Below are 17,563 nucleotides of genomic sequence, written 5' to 3'. Positions count from 1 at the left end.
TATCAACCTCTTTAAGGAGGTTATCCAGGATTAAAAAGACAGAGCTAATTTCTTACAAAAACAGTATCACACCTGTCCTCAGGTTGTGTGTGGCATTACATCTCAGCTCCATTTACTTTAATGGAACTGGGCTGCAATACCACAGACAAGCAGGTATGTTTTGTAATCTGGCATAAATCTTTTAATGAGAACCAGTAACCTCAATAACAATTTCCATACAGAAGGTTTTTATTTTTTTCCCCATATCATGCACAATCACCACCAGAAACATCTGGTGCAGAAAATTTAATTGCAGTGTCTGCAGAAAGAATAGACATGTCTATTCCTCTGCGGACTCCGCTCGGAAATGCATTGCCGTCAATGAGATATCACTGTCCCAAGCGGTCCTAGCGCCGCATTCAGGGGAATGTCCACAGAGAGATTCTCCGTGCTGAAATTGCCCCATGTGAACATAGCCTTACTAGGACATATGATCACTAGTCTGACCCACAGAAAGTTACATGGCTTAAAGGGGTTATCCAGCAATAAGTGTCTGTTCATGGTGGGTCTAACCTTAATGAAACCCCCCCCCCCCTTCGATCTTCCGAATGGAGCCCCATCATTTACCTATGAACGCTACCTCTCCCTGAGGAGTGCTCCTCAACCCCGGCCCCCACCTTCCGAGACAACCTCTTGATACTGAACATATTGATAAAGTACCTCAGTATGAACAGAGTCAGGAACTCCCACTGAACTCAAAGGGAGCCTTATTCCAGGAGGAATTCACACCGATTTTTAAGTGGAATTTGCCTCAAAATTTGAATTTTGTCTGAAATTACACTAGCACTAGCCCTTATGGTTCCACTACATGTATAATAAAAGGAGAAATAAAGTCATGGCACACGTTTCCATGACTAAGGAGCTGCATGCAAGCCTTACATCATCAAGCACAATGCCAAGTGATGGAAGGAGTAATGCAAAGCCACTGCCACTGGACCCTCGAGCAATTGAAACATTTTCATGCTCCTCTATCTAGCAGACTGATACACAAGACTGGGTTTGGCAAACATCAGGAGAATGTTACCTGTCTGACTGCATTGTGCCAGCTGTAAAGTTGGCCTAGTGCCTTTAATTCCGTTGAAAGGAAATCTTAATGCTTCTGCATAACAAGATATTTTGAACAATTAATGGTTAATCCTCGGGACCGGCTATTAGTATTAGAATACTCCAATGATCTACTATTAATGGCTTATCCTAAAGATAGGCCATTCATTTTTTAAAGCTTACCTTTTATGCACATGGAATAATGCATTTAAAAGGGTGTAACACACAATGGATTTTGTGGCAGAAATCACTGCAACTGGATATCTGTTTCATTCACCTGAATAGGGGCTGCTTCAGCAGCAAGCACATGGTATTCTGCAATTTCTTTACTAATTAATTGGATGGTCGCAGAAAGTTCTGCAACAAAATCTGTCATGTGTGAATTCCTCTAAGGCCGGGTTGACACGGGCGAGAAATGTGCGGAGTGTCAGGTGCAGACATTCCACACAAATGACATACACAGTGGGCGCTTGGACCGCTCGGAAATGTGCAGTCTCATAGACAGCAATGCATTTTCTTGCAGTATCCACAGAAAGAATAGACGAGTCAATTCTTTCTGTGGATGCTGGAATCTGAATTTCCATGCCAGAAACATCTGCAGTGGAAATTCTGCAGTGTGAACAGTGCAGCAGAATCCCATTGAATTGAAATTAAGGTGACTCTGCTAATGTGGAATGTCCATGCAGAATATTCATGCCGAATTCTGCACAGACATTCTGTCATGTGATCATACCCTTAGCTTGGCCTTAGGCCTTAGGTTCACACAGCAGAATTTCTGAAGGGAATCTGCTGGAAAAATTCTGGTAAGAAATTCTACAAAATGTACTGCACATTGTGTTGAATGGGAAATCCGCTGTCCCATTAATCTGGTGAATTTTCCTTTTGATAAAAAAAAATCCATCTATTCTAGTATATCCATAAAGACTATATGAACATATAGTGAATGTTTGTCCAAAGATGACAAATTCTCTAGTTTCCTTTCTAAAATATTTAGAATATAGTTCATACATTTAGCTTTTTTGTATTATTATTGTATGGTGATACCAACCAAAAAAATACAGAAAATTTTTTCATGAATTGCGGTAAAAAGATAATATTAAAGTACATCTGTCATCAGTTAAATCACTACTAAACAGTGTCACCGAGCTCTCAATAAAAGGTTACTGGTAATACCTTTACTTTGGCTGTCCGTGTATCTATTTTGACCAAAAAACACTGTTCTGTGTGATGTCCATGTGCCAAAGAGACGAGTCGGTGGGTCTGCAGTGCCCTTGGGCTGCAACACCTCTCCGCTGGACTAGACCGGGGTAAAGGTATTATCAGTATTGTTTTATTAAGAGCTCGGTGACATTGTTTAGTAGTGAATTCACTGATGACAGATTCACTTTAAGCTTTATTTCATTGTTATCACTTTTGCTAACAACACAAACCGCGTCTTGAAGGATCCGTCCTCTCCTGGTCTTTCGTACCTCAGCTACACAGCTGGATTCAGCTTGCACTGACACATCATTCTAAAAAACAAAAACAAAAAATACAATAAAGACTGATTTGATTCCCATTATAAGACTTAGGAAAAGAGAGAGAATGGATCTTTTTCCACATTAATGTACCCTTTATATATTTTCGTTGGTTGACAAATTCAATACTTGAGATGGGAATACCACCAAAGGCACCCATACCAAATTATCACTCTGTCTGTACCCTCATAGACTTGGGCTTACAGAAATCTGTATATGGGAACAGATTCTCTGTGAAATAATTTTTTCTTGAACTCCAAATTAAAGGCTATATAAATCATTTTTATACCAGAAGTTCTTTAATACTAAAGCTTAGCCAAGTGCATTGTTTGGATCCATACAAAATCTATAAATGAAGAATACACGTGGTTGACTGGTTCCAATCAAGGGGAAGCAAGCAATGGGTTCAGTTTTAGGAAGACCTCTTGCATATTATACCATTCAGAAGGGAAAGGGACATGGCACCCGAGACACTGCTTCAACTTGCTGCTTTATTTGCCACTAGCAGGGCGTACACACACAAGGATGCACTCCATCGCTATGGACAAGGGCACCGATCTGACTGCAAAGCGCATAGCCCTGTAGTTTCGCAGTGTGAGCCTGTGGATTGAAAGTACAAGTGGTGTGGTGCCGACAAGATCTTTGTGAACTGTCCTCTTGCATATTACTTTAACTCCTTAAGGACATTGGACGTAAATGTATGTCCTGATCCGCTGGGACTTAGTGCACAGGACATACATTTACATCTTGTACATGACGCAAGCATCGGAATAGCGCTTGAATCATGCACGGCAGTTCTCGGCTTTCAGCAGCCAGGGGCCCGCCGTTAATAGTGGATATCAGCGATTGCACTGATGTCCTCCATTAACCCCTCAGATGCTGTGATCAACACAAATTACGGCATCTGCGGCAATGCAGCCCTTTGAATGGATGATTGGATCGCCCACTGCACAGCCATGTGGGTTCGGTCATCCATAATGGCAGACAAAGGTCCCCTCACCTGCCTCTGCCGCACTGTTCAGTATCTGCAATCTACACCAGAACAAATTGTTTCGATCCATGAAGTCCATACTTTCTCCTGATACTACCTCCATTCGCTAGAACTACCAAATTGCTTAGGAAGAGAAACTGGGGGTCACATTTGCTCCTGAGAAGTGGAATAAGGCCTTTTTGCTGACAAATGCTCAAGAAAAAACATTACAAAATTCTGACCAGATGATACCACTATTCTACTTTCCCCCACAGGATCTTTTTTCAAGTTGCTGACACTTGCTTTGAAATCTAGCAGGGGCACTATGCTTCATATTTGGTAAAAGTGTCCCTCAATTTACCTGTTTTGGCATACCAACTTCCAGGTTTATAATCACACTTCCGGAAGCAATCTGAGACCCTCCCCTTAAACTTGCTTTCTGTCCATTTTTCCTGGCTCGCTGGGTCAAATCAAAAAAGGAATGTCCTCTGCCATTTCATAACTGTGGCATTCATCCCAAGCCACTGGCTATCCTTAGTTGCTCTATCTGTAAAGGAATGCATCTCTCAAGATAGATACCTTGTTGTCTGACCATACAGGCAAAGTTGATATTAGATTTGGTCTGGCTGGCTAGAGTTCCGCTATGGTCCTGATCTTGCTAGATCATTTCATATCTGTGGCCCAAGTTATTTCTTATATCCATGGCTCTTCTCCCATCTACTGTCTCACTCTTCTTTCCTCCTTTTTCTTATACTGGCTGTCCAAAGAAGTTTATGTTTGCATCTACTTTTCCTGAGTTTCTTTATATGACATTGTATTATTCAGCAATGTCCTTACAATTCCTGATGTATTTCCTGTGTATGGCTTTGTGATCTCTATGATATGTTTTGCGTTTTATTTTGCACTGCCTCAATAAAGCTGTATTATAGAGAAAAAAAAATCTTTGGAGTCATAACACCGCTCCACTGCTGTCGAGAAGAGCTGAGCAGAGCTAATCAGAAACAAAGGGACACAGCTCTCAACCCTGTTATTTTAGCATTGTCAGGGGCACCTGAACCCCAACAATTCGAAACTTCTGACACATCAGTTTTCTTTTCACTCTGTCAGCTGACAATATAGTCCCTCTCAGCTTCGCTCACATGCTACTGCAGAGGCTCTGTTCCTTTCCAGAAAGCTATTTCTCTTGGCTGCTCTGCAGTGAACTAAGGATCAATAAGCTGAGACATGGCAGTGGAAAGAATGACTGAGTGTGTGTGCCCTCTAGCACTCAGCTTATGGGATGGACCTGAACATTGCTTTACATTAAGGTTGAGTTCACACTACAGAATTTTTGACCGGAATTCCGCTTAGGAATTTCGGATGGAAATTCCGGGGCAGCAGAATCCAATTGCTGTCAGATTTGACAGATAGCCAGGTAGTGAAGTGCGCTACCACACACTTCAGCTGGTTATTATTCATGCAGCGGGAGAACTGCATCCAATGTCAAATACCAAACAATACAGTGCAACTGTATCAGATATCCTATTTATTACTTATAACAGGTAATTAATTGAAATATTTTTTTGTGAATGATATCCAATTTAAAGTACCCTCCCACAAACACACACACACACTACTGACAACTGATATAGCTTTTTGTGAGTGTTTGATGATGATTTAGTATTGTCAGTATTATTTTTATAACTGAGATTTTGCCTTATTGAATTATCAATGATGATACCCACCAGAAGAATTAAACACATACCTGTGATTTCTGACTCGCTGTGTTCTCAGATTTCATGCTTTTATCTTCTTGACAAGTTAGGTTGATTTCTGGAAATATACAGAATGCATATATTATCACAAATGTAAAGACAGATTTGGACACAGATTATCCTGTTCTGTTTTCTTTTCTTTTTTTTTTTTACAAAAATACCTTAAGAAGTTGTTACCGTTAATTGAACCATTGATTTAAATGTGATTTTTTTCTGATGGCAAGAAAAGTATATTTTTTTTGTACTCACCGTAAAATCTCTTTCTCTTAGCCTTCAATGGGGACACAGGAGACCCATGGTATATGCTGTTGCCACCAGTAGGCTGAGGCTAGGCAACAAAAAAAGGTTGGCTCCTCTATAGTGGGATATGCCTGCCCACTGGCAATAAAACAAAGGAAATATGTCTGCAGGACACCAGGAAGGAATTCCATTCAAAACCCAGCCAACTGGAAACAAACAACCGGACAAGGCACCAATTAATGGGTGGGAGCTGTGTCCCCCAATAAAGGCTTTTTTCGGTCGCTTCACTGGAGAACCATGGGATGTCCTAAAGCAGTCCCTGGTGTGAGAAAAACAACCACCAGAAAAATGGAGGTCAGTCCAGAGACTGGACCATGGCTGTCTGCGCGACAATGCGGACAAAATACGTATGTGCCACTGAGCAAGGAGGCACGCTGTAGAAACAGAAAGAGAGTGCAGAATAGCTCTGGCGGCAACCCTGGACCCTTAAGAACTAAAGGCCGGTAACAAACTGTCCAGAAGCCCCACAACCCATATGGAACAAGACGCAGGACTGCCTTGTCATGGGGAAGAATGAGAAAGGGACAGCAGTAAGAGAGAGCTGTCGGTTCAGCGACTCGTCAGAGAAAAGTGAACATGACGGTGAACACCACCTTCTAGGAGAGAAAACGTCCCGGAGGGGCTTGAAGGTAGAGCCTTGCAAGGTATCTGGCCTCAAATTGAGGCCCTAGGCTGAGGAGGGAGAATGACAGGGAAAAACTGGGCACACCTAGCATGAAGGCTAGAACATGGAAAGTGGAGGCCAGAAGCATCTGGAACATGGTGAAGAGTGCTGAAGGCTGCCACCGGAGAGAACTAAAATCAACTGCAATATGGAGAAGAGAAAAGAAGGGGAGAGGGACCGGAGCGCAATCCTAGTACATTACCCTGTGGTATTGAAAAACAAAATTAGCAGGTGACTTAGGAAGTCATGCTAAACAAAGTTGGTTAGGCTCAGAGCACTCCAACTATATTAGCATATCATAAGAGCAGGTCAGCAGCCCTGGAACACTCAAACTACTCCGGATCTTGGCAATCAGCAGCGGTATATAGTTTCCAGTACTGGCACTTCTCCAAAATTAAATTTGTTTATTTTCGTATGTTATACATAGTACAGGTAAAATGATAGCACTATACGTGCATCTATACGTGCATCTTGAGAAATACGACAATAAACCAATTTAATTTTGGAGAAGCACCAGAACTGGAAATTATTTGTCCTATATACCAGAACAGAAAGCAAGATATGCTTCCAGGACCAAGTGCAGAGAACAATCGGCCAGGAAAAGACCCCAAGAAAAAAAAAACAACATGAAGGAAGCCTGCCAGGCACTGAGATAGCTCCTGGAGAAGATTGGTGGACATAGAACATAGTGCTGATGACTGGAACCGAGAAGCCACGAGCCTCAATCCGCAGTCCCAACAGCCACGCTGGGAGAAACCAGGTGTAAGCCTGGTAGAGCAGGTCTGTATAGTCTGGAGAAAAGGAGGGACGTTTGAAATGAGAAGGACCACATTTGGGCCATTCCAGGGCTACCAGGATAACCAGAATGTCCTCAACAATGAGTTCCGCACAGACCTGGAAGGGGAGTATGACAGGCAGGAGAGGGAGAATTGAGAGGGTCCCCGATTCAGGAAGCAAACTGAGAATCCTGGAATCCTGATAATGCACCTCTGCGCTGAGATTGCAGAGTTGCACAGAGAAACTACCTCCTGCAGGAAACAGCAAAGATAGTCTGGACATGGAGTTTCTCTAAGGCAAAAACCCATAAAAACATCCGCTATATGGCCGATTTTCTGCGAAAGCCAAAATGGAGACCCAGGTATGCCACAGCCGCAATGAAGTCTAAACACAAACAGAGAGACTGCAAGGGAGGGTCTGTCAATGCGGAAGACCGCGGGAGAAAGTTCTGACCTCCCCTGGAGCCACCAGAGAAGAGATGACACAGTGAATGGGAGGTCTAAATGAAGCGATAAGAGACAAAGGTGACATGCCCCAAAGAGAAAGAAAGGCCTGCCTGAGAAGAAGACAGGGAAATAGTGTAAAAGACACCACCACCATGGAGGCCTGCGTACTGCCCAACGCTCACAAACACAAATTGAGGGTGAATGGAAAGGGCTGACAGTGCTGACAGGAGTTTTGGATCCCTGTGGAAGAACGGACTGCCAGCCCTGAAAGGCCCTCCGAGGAAACGGTGTATCAAAGCGAAGTCATAGAATGACAAAGGACAGGGAAGTGAACAGATTGGACCTGGCTGGAGAGACAATTCCGCCGGAGCTAGAGAGCATAAGATAAAGAAATGGAGGCTCTCCAGGTCCGGGGCAGTGGAGAGAATGTCATACAAGTATAGTACAGCTAACACCCACTGAGAGTGGAGGATGGTCATGCTGCTGCCATGACTATTGTGAAACCTTTGGAAGCCATTTGCATCCCAAACAGTAGGGCCACAAATTGGAAAGGCCCAAGGACACCGCAAAGCGAAGAAACCACTGGAGAGCAAGAGCAAGCACCACACAGAGAACAACCTTATAGCCTATATCTGAAGGAAGGAAAGTGACGGTCGAAAAACTAAAACAGAACTGTACAAAGATCGCCAGGACACCACCTATACTAGTACTGCCCCTATAAGAGCCATAGCCATATCAGAAAACATGCAAGCTGCTTCGAATGTCCCTCAAGATGGAAAGGTTACCGTGACAGCTAGGACATGAATATCCGGGACCACACTAAGACCAGCAGTACTAAATCAAAGGAAGGGGTTGTGGGATGGCTGGGATAATGAGAACAGGTACCATACAAAAAAAAAAAACACTTTTACCCAGGAGGCCTGAGGAAGGAGGATGGTGGTTATAATAGCAATAGCAGGATCTTATGAGATCCCTATTACTCCCTTGATAGAGAGGGGCAAAGTGACAGCTTGACTAGCCATTGCAGGAATCTTAAAACGAATGCTACGTCTATCAGTCTTGGTAGATGGGTAATCCCATAGCAGTATGGCAATAGCAGGCACCCAACATATTACTCCCCTTAAGACAGAGGGTAGTGTGAGGGTTGTGAAGTAGGTTCCATACCAAGGTCACTATAATGCTTCCCATGGACGTTTGGGTAATGTGATGGAGCAATGTCACAGTAACAAACCATAGCAGGAATCCTACAAATACTGCCATACGCCACCATGGAAAGAGGTAATGTGAAGACTGGACCAGCCATAGCAGGAATCATACAAAGACCCTCATGATACACTTACGGGGGAAATGCAAAGGTGGTATGAGCAATTGCAGGTACCATGCAAATTACACCTTCTATAGAGTGCAATGGCCTTTTAATAACCTTGTAAACGCAGGGTCACTCCTTTGGTTTCCCTCGCACTAGAAGTGGGGTATCGGAACTCCTGCCGTGAAGGCGGGGCTACATGGTGGACCACACTGGTGACTTACCATGAGACTGCACCTTAGCACGTTGAGTGAATTAAATTTTCAGGGAGAGAAAGAAGATAGCAGAGCAGAGCGTATGTTTGAAGCCTGGCACTAATCAAAGGGCCACATAGGTAAGAGATATAAATGTACCATTGCTCCAAAGGCATTGGTAGACAACCTGAAACCCTTGATTTTGACCGACAATAGAGGGTCACACAAAGTCAACTTTGGTAACAAAAACTCAGAAGGCAGTAGCAGTGGAACACGCCAATTGCATAAGCCGACGGGGGATGCCAGTGTTGAATGACCGGCCCAAAGATCGGAGAGGGGACACAGGTAAAGCAGGTCCCTGGAGGAATCAGTATACATACATTCCAGCAAGTTGTATTGGACAAGCCCTAAAAGTACATCAGGTAAAGTCACATTGATTTATGGGAGCTGTAATTAGAAATTTGACCACTAGAGGGGGACCAAAAGCAGCTGAGGAGAGTGAAGTTGCAATTTACTTTTCAGCAACAGGAGAGACAAGAAACAAACACATTTTTTTCTTCTTTTTAAAGTGGAAGAAAGAGGCCAGTTCAAGGAAGCTACGCCTCCCACGATGCCACCTAAAGTCGTGGCCTAGTAAACAGTAAAGCCAAGAGCTAGATTTATGGTGCAGCTGAGAGCAGCCCACAGGGATACTGATTGCAAAGGGGTCCAATTTCTGGAAACCCTGCGATCACCTGCACGGAGCCCCGGTGTTCTGAAGATTAAAATTTTTTTTTAATTAAATAATTTTTCTTTAAAACAGATATTTGACAGTAAAGAAAAAAAAAAAGTAGGTAGAATAATAAACAAAGTTCATTACATATTAACAAGACCAGGTTACAATATGGTAATCTGCATAGATCCAGCTGTCAAGATGTTGTAAAGTCCAGATTTTCTCAGGTCGGCTCTGTGAGTATTTATTTTAAGGACACTGGCTCTCTTCGTGACACACCACCTCCATGCACTGTCTAAGGGAGAGCCAGAGATACATGAGCACTGTATTTACTGATACTGTGTATCTCCAGCTTTTCCATAGAGCTGCATGGATGGGGTGTGTCGATCACCACTCTGTGCATGAGGAGATCAATCAAACACATCCCATATCCTGTGGATAGGGGATAAGAAGTTAAAGCGGGACTCTGGTGGAGAACAATTTTTTTTTGCAAGAAAGTTAAATAGATTAGTAAATTACTTCTATTTAAAAATCTTAATCCTTCCAGTACTTATCAGCTGCTATATACTAAAGAGGAAGTTATTTTCTTTTTTAATTTCTTTTCTGTCTGACCACAGTTCTCTCTGCTGCACATGTCAGGAACTGTACAGAGCAGGAGCAAATCCCCATAGAAAACCTCTCCTGCTCTGGACAGTTACTAAAATGGGCAGAGGTGTCAGTAGAACGCAATGTGGTCAGCCAGAAAAGAAATAAAAAAAGAAAAAAACTTTCTGTGGAGCATACAGAAGCTGATAAGTTCTGGAAGGATTAAGATTTTTAAACAGAAGTCATTTACAAATCTGTTTAACTTTCTGGCGCCAGTTGATTTAAAAAAAAAAAAAAAAAAAATTCCACCGGAGTACCACTTTAAGTACCAGAGTGTCCCTTTAAAATCCTTAGAAATTTCCATTATTGTTTCAATATTCATTATTGTTCATTCTGTATGTTTAGAAGGCCGTATGGAAGTAGTCAGAACTGATATAACGTATTAATAACATAGTTAATGTAGGTCCAAAATAAATCATAAAAACACAACACATAAAAATCTATATAATTTTGGTATAGTTATAATCATACTTCTTTTGTAATTCTGCTATGTTGACAGAAAAGTAATATAGCGACTTTTGGAAGGTGGGGATGAAAAACTAAAAACACTGTTCCCAAAAACTGCTGTATCAGGAAGAAGTGAATCCTTGAATGCAGCAGCCAAATAAAATTTTTGCATTTACATTTTTCCTCCTACAGAACCATAGGACAGCTTGCTAAGGGGGTGTGGACCTCCTATAGGACCAGTGGCGCTACTAAGGGGGTGTGGGCCACATCGTGTGACACCACCAAGCGGGAAGGGGGTGTGGGCCACATCGTGTGACACCACCATGCCGCGATGGTGTCACCCCTGCCAACCTTCCCTGCCTCTGCATCCACAAATGCAGTGCAGTCCATTCATTCTCATAGGCTTTTCATGTCTGCAGTGTGTCAGTCGCTGGGACGCGATCCGCGGCTGGTCAGTGCGATGGTGTGACGTCATTACACCTGCCCAAAGATTCCATCTCTGCAACTCTCACACTGGGGGAATAAGGAGAGGAAGGGAGCCACTAGTAGGAATGTGGAAAGGGTAAGTATTATTTTTATTCAGTTTGGGGTACTATGACAATTTGGTTGGCACAGGGTGCATTAATACAACTTGGGGTGCACAAGACGGGGCATTATTACTATATGTGGGAGGCACCGGACAAATAATAAATATTTATAAACTTGGAGGCACATAAATATAACTTGGGGGGGCACAGGAAAGGGGGCATTGTTACCACTTTGGGGCCTAGGACAGGGGACACTATTACTATATGCTGGAGGCACAGGACAGGGTGCACTATTAAAACATTTGGGCACAGGGTGCATTTTTATCAAATGTGGGAGGCACAGGACAGGGTGCAGTATTAAAACATTTGGGTACAGGGGGCATTATTATCAAATGTGGGGGTGGGGGGGAAGGACAAGGGGGCATCATTATCCCTTGGCACAGGGGGTATTATTACTGTATGGTATCAAGGCATGGGGATATTATTACTATATGGAGGCACAGGGGGAGGGGGGGAGGACATTATCACTATATGGAGGCGTGGGGTCTGGCCAAGCACGTCTTCAGACCTAAACCCTATTGAGCATCTATGGGTCATCCTCAACTTAAAGTTTTAGATCGCGAGGGGTCTGACTGCTGATACGCCGGCTCTGCCCTGGAATGGGGAGCGTCAAAGCAGTGGCTGACATGCCCCCTCTATGTATCTCTATTGGAGAGCGGAGATACAGCATTTGGCTTTTTCTGGCTCTACCACAGAGATACATGGAGGGGGCCTGTTGGCCGCCGCTTTGTGAGGGTGGTTGACGCAAACAAGGGCGATCTCATAACAGACCTCTACTACATGAATTGACTCCTTAAAAAGGTCAAGTTTCGATTGGAAACCATGAGATCAGTAATCTTTCTGTTACAGCCTGGAGATCTGATGGTAGCAGCACATATCTCAGAGTAGTAATTCTTCATTAGAGCAGAATTTGTCACCTACAATTTAGTGCTATGCCCTTTGGCCTATCACCTGCTCCTCGTGTCTTCATTAAAGTCCTGACTGTCGCAGTTGCTTCTCTTCGCCTTCAAGAGATCCAGTTAATACCATATCTGGACTATTGGCTGTAGATGGCGCAGTTGTCAGAATTCCCTCTCCCCCATCTGCAGACCACACTTGTTCTACTTCAAAAACTGGGGTTCACTGTGAATACCAAGAAGTCAGACTTTCGTTCAGCCCCCAGGAAGATCTTTTTGGGGATTTATGGTAGACATTATGTCCATGAAACTCTTTCTTCCAGAGGACAGGGTCTCCATAATAAAAAAAAGAAGGATTACATCTCATCAGGACACCTATCAAGTCTCTATCAGGAAGGCAATGCGGGTCCTGGGATTGCTAACAGCCTCGATAGAGGCCATCCCTTGAGCAAAAGCCAGTATCCTGGAGCTGCAGAAAAAGATCTTGTTCATATAGGTTTGCAATCCCTACAATTTTCAGGAGATGATTTGTTTCAATCAATACAAGAAGAAATTTACTTTGGTGGCTTCAGGACAAGAAGTTGACATCAGGCAAGTCTTTTTAACCTCTACAACAGACTCTTATCACCCCAGACACCTGGGGCGCAAGATGGGGAGCACATTCAGATGGCAGATGGTTGAATGGCCTTTAATCAAAGAAAGAGAAGCAGCTCTCATCCATCCAGAAGGATATAAAAGCAATAAGAGCTTTTTCAGTTGAAGGACGTGATTCGTCGCAAATCAGTTCTGGCGCAAACAGACAACCTGACCCAACCTGTATCTTTTAACCCCTTCAGGATATTGTTTTCTTGTACTTTCGTTTTTCCCTTACCTTCTAAAAATAACACTTTCAATTTTCCACCTACATTGTTTTTTGCACCACCAATTTAAATTTGTAATGATGTCAATAATTTCACCATAAAATCTACGGTGAAACCAAAAAAATATATATTTGTGGGGCAAAAATGAAAAAAATAATTTTGGGGGCCTCTGTTTCTACGCATAGCACTTTTCAGTAAAAATGACACCTGATTTTTATTTTGTAGGTCCATACAATTAAAATGATACCCAACTTATTTAGGTTTTATTTTGTTTTACTTCTTATAAAAATTATAAATTTTTGTACGAAAATTTGCATGTTTGAAATTGTCCTCTTCCGACCCCTATAACTTTTTTATTTTTCGGTATACGGGGATATGTGAGGCTCATTTTTTGCACCGTGATCTCTAGTTTTTATCGGTACTATTTTTGTTTGCTGGACTAGGCTCTATCAATGAAGTGCAGAGCACACAGATCAATGGAGTTCAATAGAACTCTATTGATCTGTATGAGGAATCTAATGATTCCTCCTAAAAGTCTAATAAAGTGTAAAAAAAAGTTTAAAAGACACACATTAACCCCTTCCATGTTAAAAATTCAAATCACCCCCTTTTCCTATATAAAAACATGTAGACATAATAAACATAAACATATTAAGTATTGCTGCGTGCGTAATTGTGCGAACTATTAAAATATAACATTATGTATCCCATACGGTAAACGACGGTAAACGACAGTGGCTGTGAGCGCACTGTCATGCCTCTGTTGCCTGCGGGGCTGGGATCGGCATCGCGGGATGCGCCCGCATATGAATCCCAACCCGTCACTCACCTTCCTCAGCCACTGCCTCACTGTGTTCCTGTCCTCGCAGCTCTGATGCGCGTACCACCACCTTCTAGGGCACGCACGCACGCGCCAGAGCTCTGTTTCTTAAAGGGCCAGTGCCCAATTAATTAAAGTGATTACACCTGTCCCCTGGTCCATATATTCCTGCTCCTCCCTTGCTTCCCTGCCGGATCCTTGGTAGTCTATGCTATAGTGAAGTCCTGTATCTCTGCTACTGTGTCTTGTTCCTTGTTGCCTACCTTCCCTGTATCTGTGTACCTGCCCTGACCTTCTGCCATCTGTTACGTCCTGCCAGTGTCCTTCCGTGCCACGCCACCCGCCAGCTACTTGTGTGGATGAGTCAAACCAGGGGTAGCGACCTGGGTGCCGCCTGCCGCAGCAAGACCATCCGGCTTTGCGGCGGGCTCTGGTGAAAACCAGTGGCACGTTAGACTCCGCTCCCTGGCCCAGCTCACGTCAACATCCACACAAGCCCAGTGGATCTACCATCTGCCGTGACCCATTACAGACCTACATCTGCCGTGATCATAACAATAAGATCCGGCCGTGGATCCTGCTGGGGTGCCTTTGCCAGATGTCTCGGATCTTCCCTCCGTCATGGTCCAGCAGTCGCAGCAGTTAGCCAGTCAGGCCCAACAACTGAACCAACTTACAGCCATGATGCAACAGCTCCTTGCTGCGCAGCAGCAACAGCAGCAGCAGCCACCTGTTCCTGAGCCTCCTCCTGTGCCTGCAGCTTCTCCAGGAACTCAGCTCCGTTTGTCCTTGCCTTCTAGGTATGATGGAGACCCCAAGCTGTGTAGAGGCTTTGTGACATAGTGTTCTGTCCATCTCGAACTCATGGCGGATCTATTCACAACGGTGTGTGCTAAAGTGGCGTTTGTCTTTAGTCTGCTGTCTAGAAAAGCCCTGGCCTGGGCTACTCCTCTCTGGGATCGTAGAGATCCAGTCTCCGTGAACCTGTCAGCATTCCTTACAGAATTCTGCAAAGCTTTTGAAGAACCCACGCGAGCCTCCTCTGCCGAGATGGCTCTACTGAACCTTTGCCAAGGAAACTCCCCTATTGTGAGTTCAGTTCCGCACTCTTGCCTCAGAACTTTTCTGGAACGACAAGGCCTTGTGTGCTACCTTTAAAAAAGGACTTTCCCATTGAATCAAGGATGCTCTCGCTGCATGAGATTCTCCGACTAACCTGAGCGAACGTATCCATTTGGCCACCCGTATTGATGTGCATTTTGATGAGAGGCAGGAAGAGCTTCTTTTGGAAGGAGAACCTGCCCGAACACAGCAATTACTCCGACTGGCACCAGTGTTCCAACATCCACCTCTACTATCTACTTTGCCTCCTGCCGAAGAGGCTATGGATGTGGACCGTTTTCGCTTAACGCAACAGGGAAGATCCCGTCGACGCAGTGAGAATTTGTGCTATATATATATTTGTGCTCCTTCCTTGCTTCCCTGCTGTATCTTTGGTATAGTGAAGTCCTGCATCTCTGCTACTGTGTCTTGTTCCTTGTTGCCTACCTTCCCTGTATCTGTGTACCTGCCCTGACCTTCTGCCATCTGCCACATCCTGCCAGTGTCCTTCCGTGCCACGCCTTCCCCCAGCTACCTGTATGGACGAGTCGTGCCAGGGGTAGCGACCTGGGTGCTGCCTGCCGCAGCAAGACCATCCCGCTTTGCCTCCGCTCCCTGGCACGGCTCACGTCAACATCCACACAGGCCCAGGGGGATCCACCATCTGCCGTGACCCATTACAGTCCTACATCTGCTGTGATCATAACAGCAATTTTTATCATATCCCAGAAAAAAAGAGTTCAAAAGCGATTAAAAAGTCAGATCAATACCAAAGTGGTACCGATACAAAAAGCAAATGATGGCGCGAAAAATTAGCCCTCATACAGCCTGGTATGTGAAATTTTTTTTTTTTAAAAGCTACAGGCGTCAAAAAATGGCAATTAAAAAAATTCTAAAAAGTTCTTAATTTTTTTAAAATTAATAAAACATGAGGGAAACTATACAAATCTGGTATTTCTGTAATCAGGCCGGCCTAAAGTATCAAAACAACATGTTAGCTCAACCACAAGGTAAATAGCGTAGAAAAGAAAACCACCAAATTTGCTAAATTATCTTTTACTATTTCAATTTCACTATATCATATATATATATATATATATATATATATATATATATATATATTTTTTTAGGTTCGGAGAATATGTTATTGAAAAATTAAAAGGTATCATTATAGTAGGTAGTTATGGCTATTATAGGGCGAGGAGGAAAAAACGAGAGTGTAAAAGCGAAAATTGTCCAGGACAAGTGCATCGTCATGAGGGACAAGTAGATTTTGCTCCGTTATAGTCCCGTGGGCAAGTACGGTAGTTTTTTATTACATTTCCACACCCCTGTAAATATATCTGTACATTTAACTTAGTAACATTTTCATTATTACTTTGCCTTTGATTCTTACATATATTATTTTCCATATTATTTTCATATATATTCAAATACGTATTAAATTGTCCCTTTTTCACTTCTTCTATTTCCCTCCATATATATTCATTGTTCATATATACTATTGAGAGATATTATCACTGCAGCGCGAGCCCTGCTGTATATTCTCCTCACTGAAGTTCCCGACCCCTTTCCTGAGAGGCTGCGGGCTTTCAAACAGAAGTTGTTCAAGCTCTTTCAATTCTCCTCAGACACATCACCAGAGCCTGTCAGCCGGCTGTGTCCTCCGCAGCTCCGCTCCGTCATAGCTCACAGCTCTGTTGCCGACTATAACCTTCTTCTCCTGCTGACACTAACCTTCTTCTCCTGCCTTCCTTCACCACTGCTGTGCCCCACTACAGTGTTTCATTCTCCTACAAACTATATGCATAGTATCCTTACATATATTGTTTCTCCTATCTATTTCATTTCCTAAGTTAATGTATGGTGTTCTTACTTTTCATTGTTCATTTGTGATAATTAATTCATGATTAGTTTATAGTCAATTGTAATTAATTTACTTCATTATTTACTTCATAATTATGATTTAATTAATTATTTTGCTTAAATATCTATATTTTCCTGTCAGAACATAATAATAATTTATTAATTCATTATTAACCCCTTAAGGACCCTTGACGTACGCGTACGTCATGACAACCTGGTACTTAAGGACCCATGACGTAAGCGTACGTCATGGAAAATTTCGGCCCCTACTGTGCGCCGGCGGGGATCGGACCGGGATGCCTGCTAAAATTGTTCAGCAGGCATCCCGTGCAAACGCCCAGGGGGGTCATCAGACCCCCCCATGTCTGCGTTCGCGGCAAATCGCAAGGGAAATTCACCCTTGCGATTTGCGCGATTCCGGGTCATTACGGGTCTATAGTGACCCGGAATATAATGGGGATCGCAGTTGTCTAAGACACCCACGATCCCCCTGAAGGCATAGGAGTGAGGTGGCAGGGGTGCCACCCCTCCTATCCCTGCTATTGGTGGTCTAGACGTGACCACCAATAGCAGATCGGGGGAGGGGGGGTAAACTTTCGTTTTCCCCGTCCAATAGGC

The 17,563-nt window shown here is 43.5% G+C and overlaps 1 protein-coding gene across 10 annotated transcripts in view; it reads right to left on the bottom strand.

Annotated features, from left to right (window-relative positions):
* Positions 1–17,563, bottom strand: part of HORMAD1 (HORMA domain containing 1) — a 124,876-nt gene that overhangs the window by 7,049 nt on the left and 100,264 nt on the right. For all 10 annotated transcript variants that reach the window (XM_056546525.1, XM_056546522.1, XM_056546526.1 and 7 more), the window contains 2 exons: positions 5,315–5,382; positions 2,514–2,594 (listed from right to left, as the gene is read on the bottom strand). In XM_056546525.1, the coding sequence (XP_056402500.1) occupies positions 2,514–2,594; positions 5,315–5,382 (149 nt within the window). The remainder of the gene's footprint in view (positions 1–2,513; positions 2,595–5,314; positions 5,383–17,563) is intronic.

This window comes from Hyla sarda, chromosome 11 (assembly GCF_029499605.1).
Source record: "Hyla sarda isolate aHylSar1 chromosome 11, aHylSar1.hap1, whole genome shotgun sequence".
NCBI lineage: Eukaryota > Metazoa > Chordata > Amphibia > Anura > Hylidae > Hyla > Hyla sarda.
The sequence above is the reverse complement of the archived record's forward strand: the minus strand, read 5'-3'. Positions and strand labels throughout refer to the sequence as shown.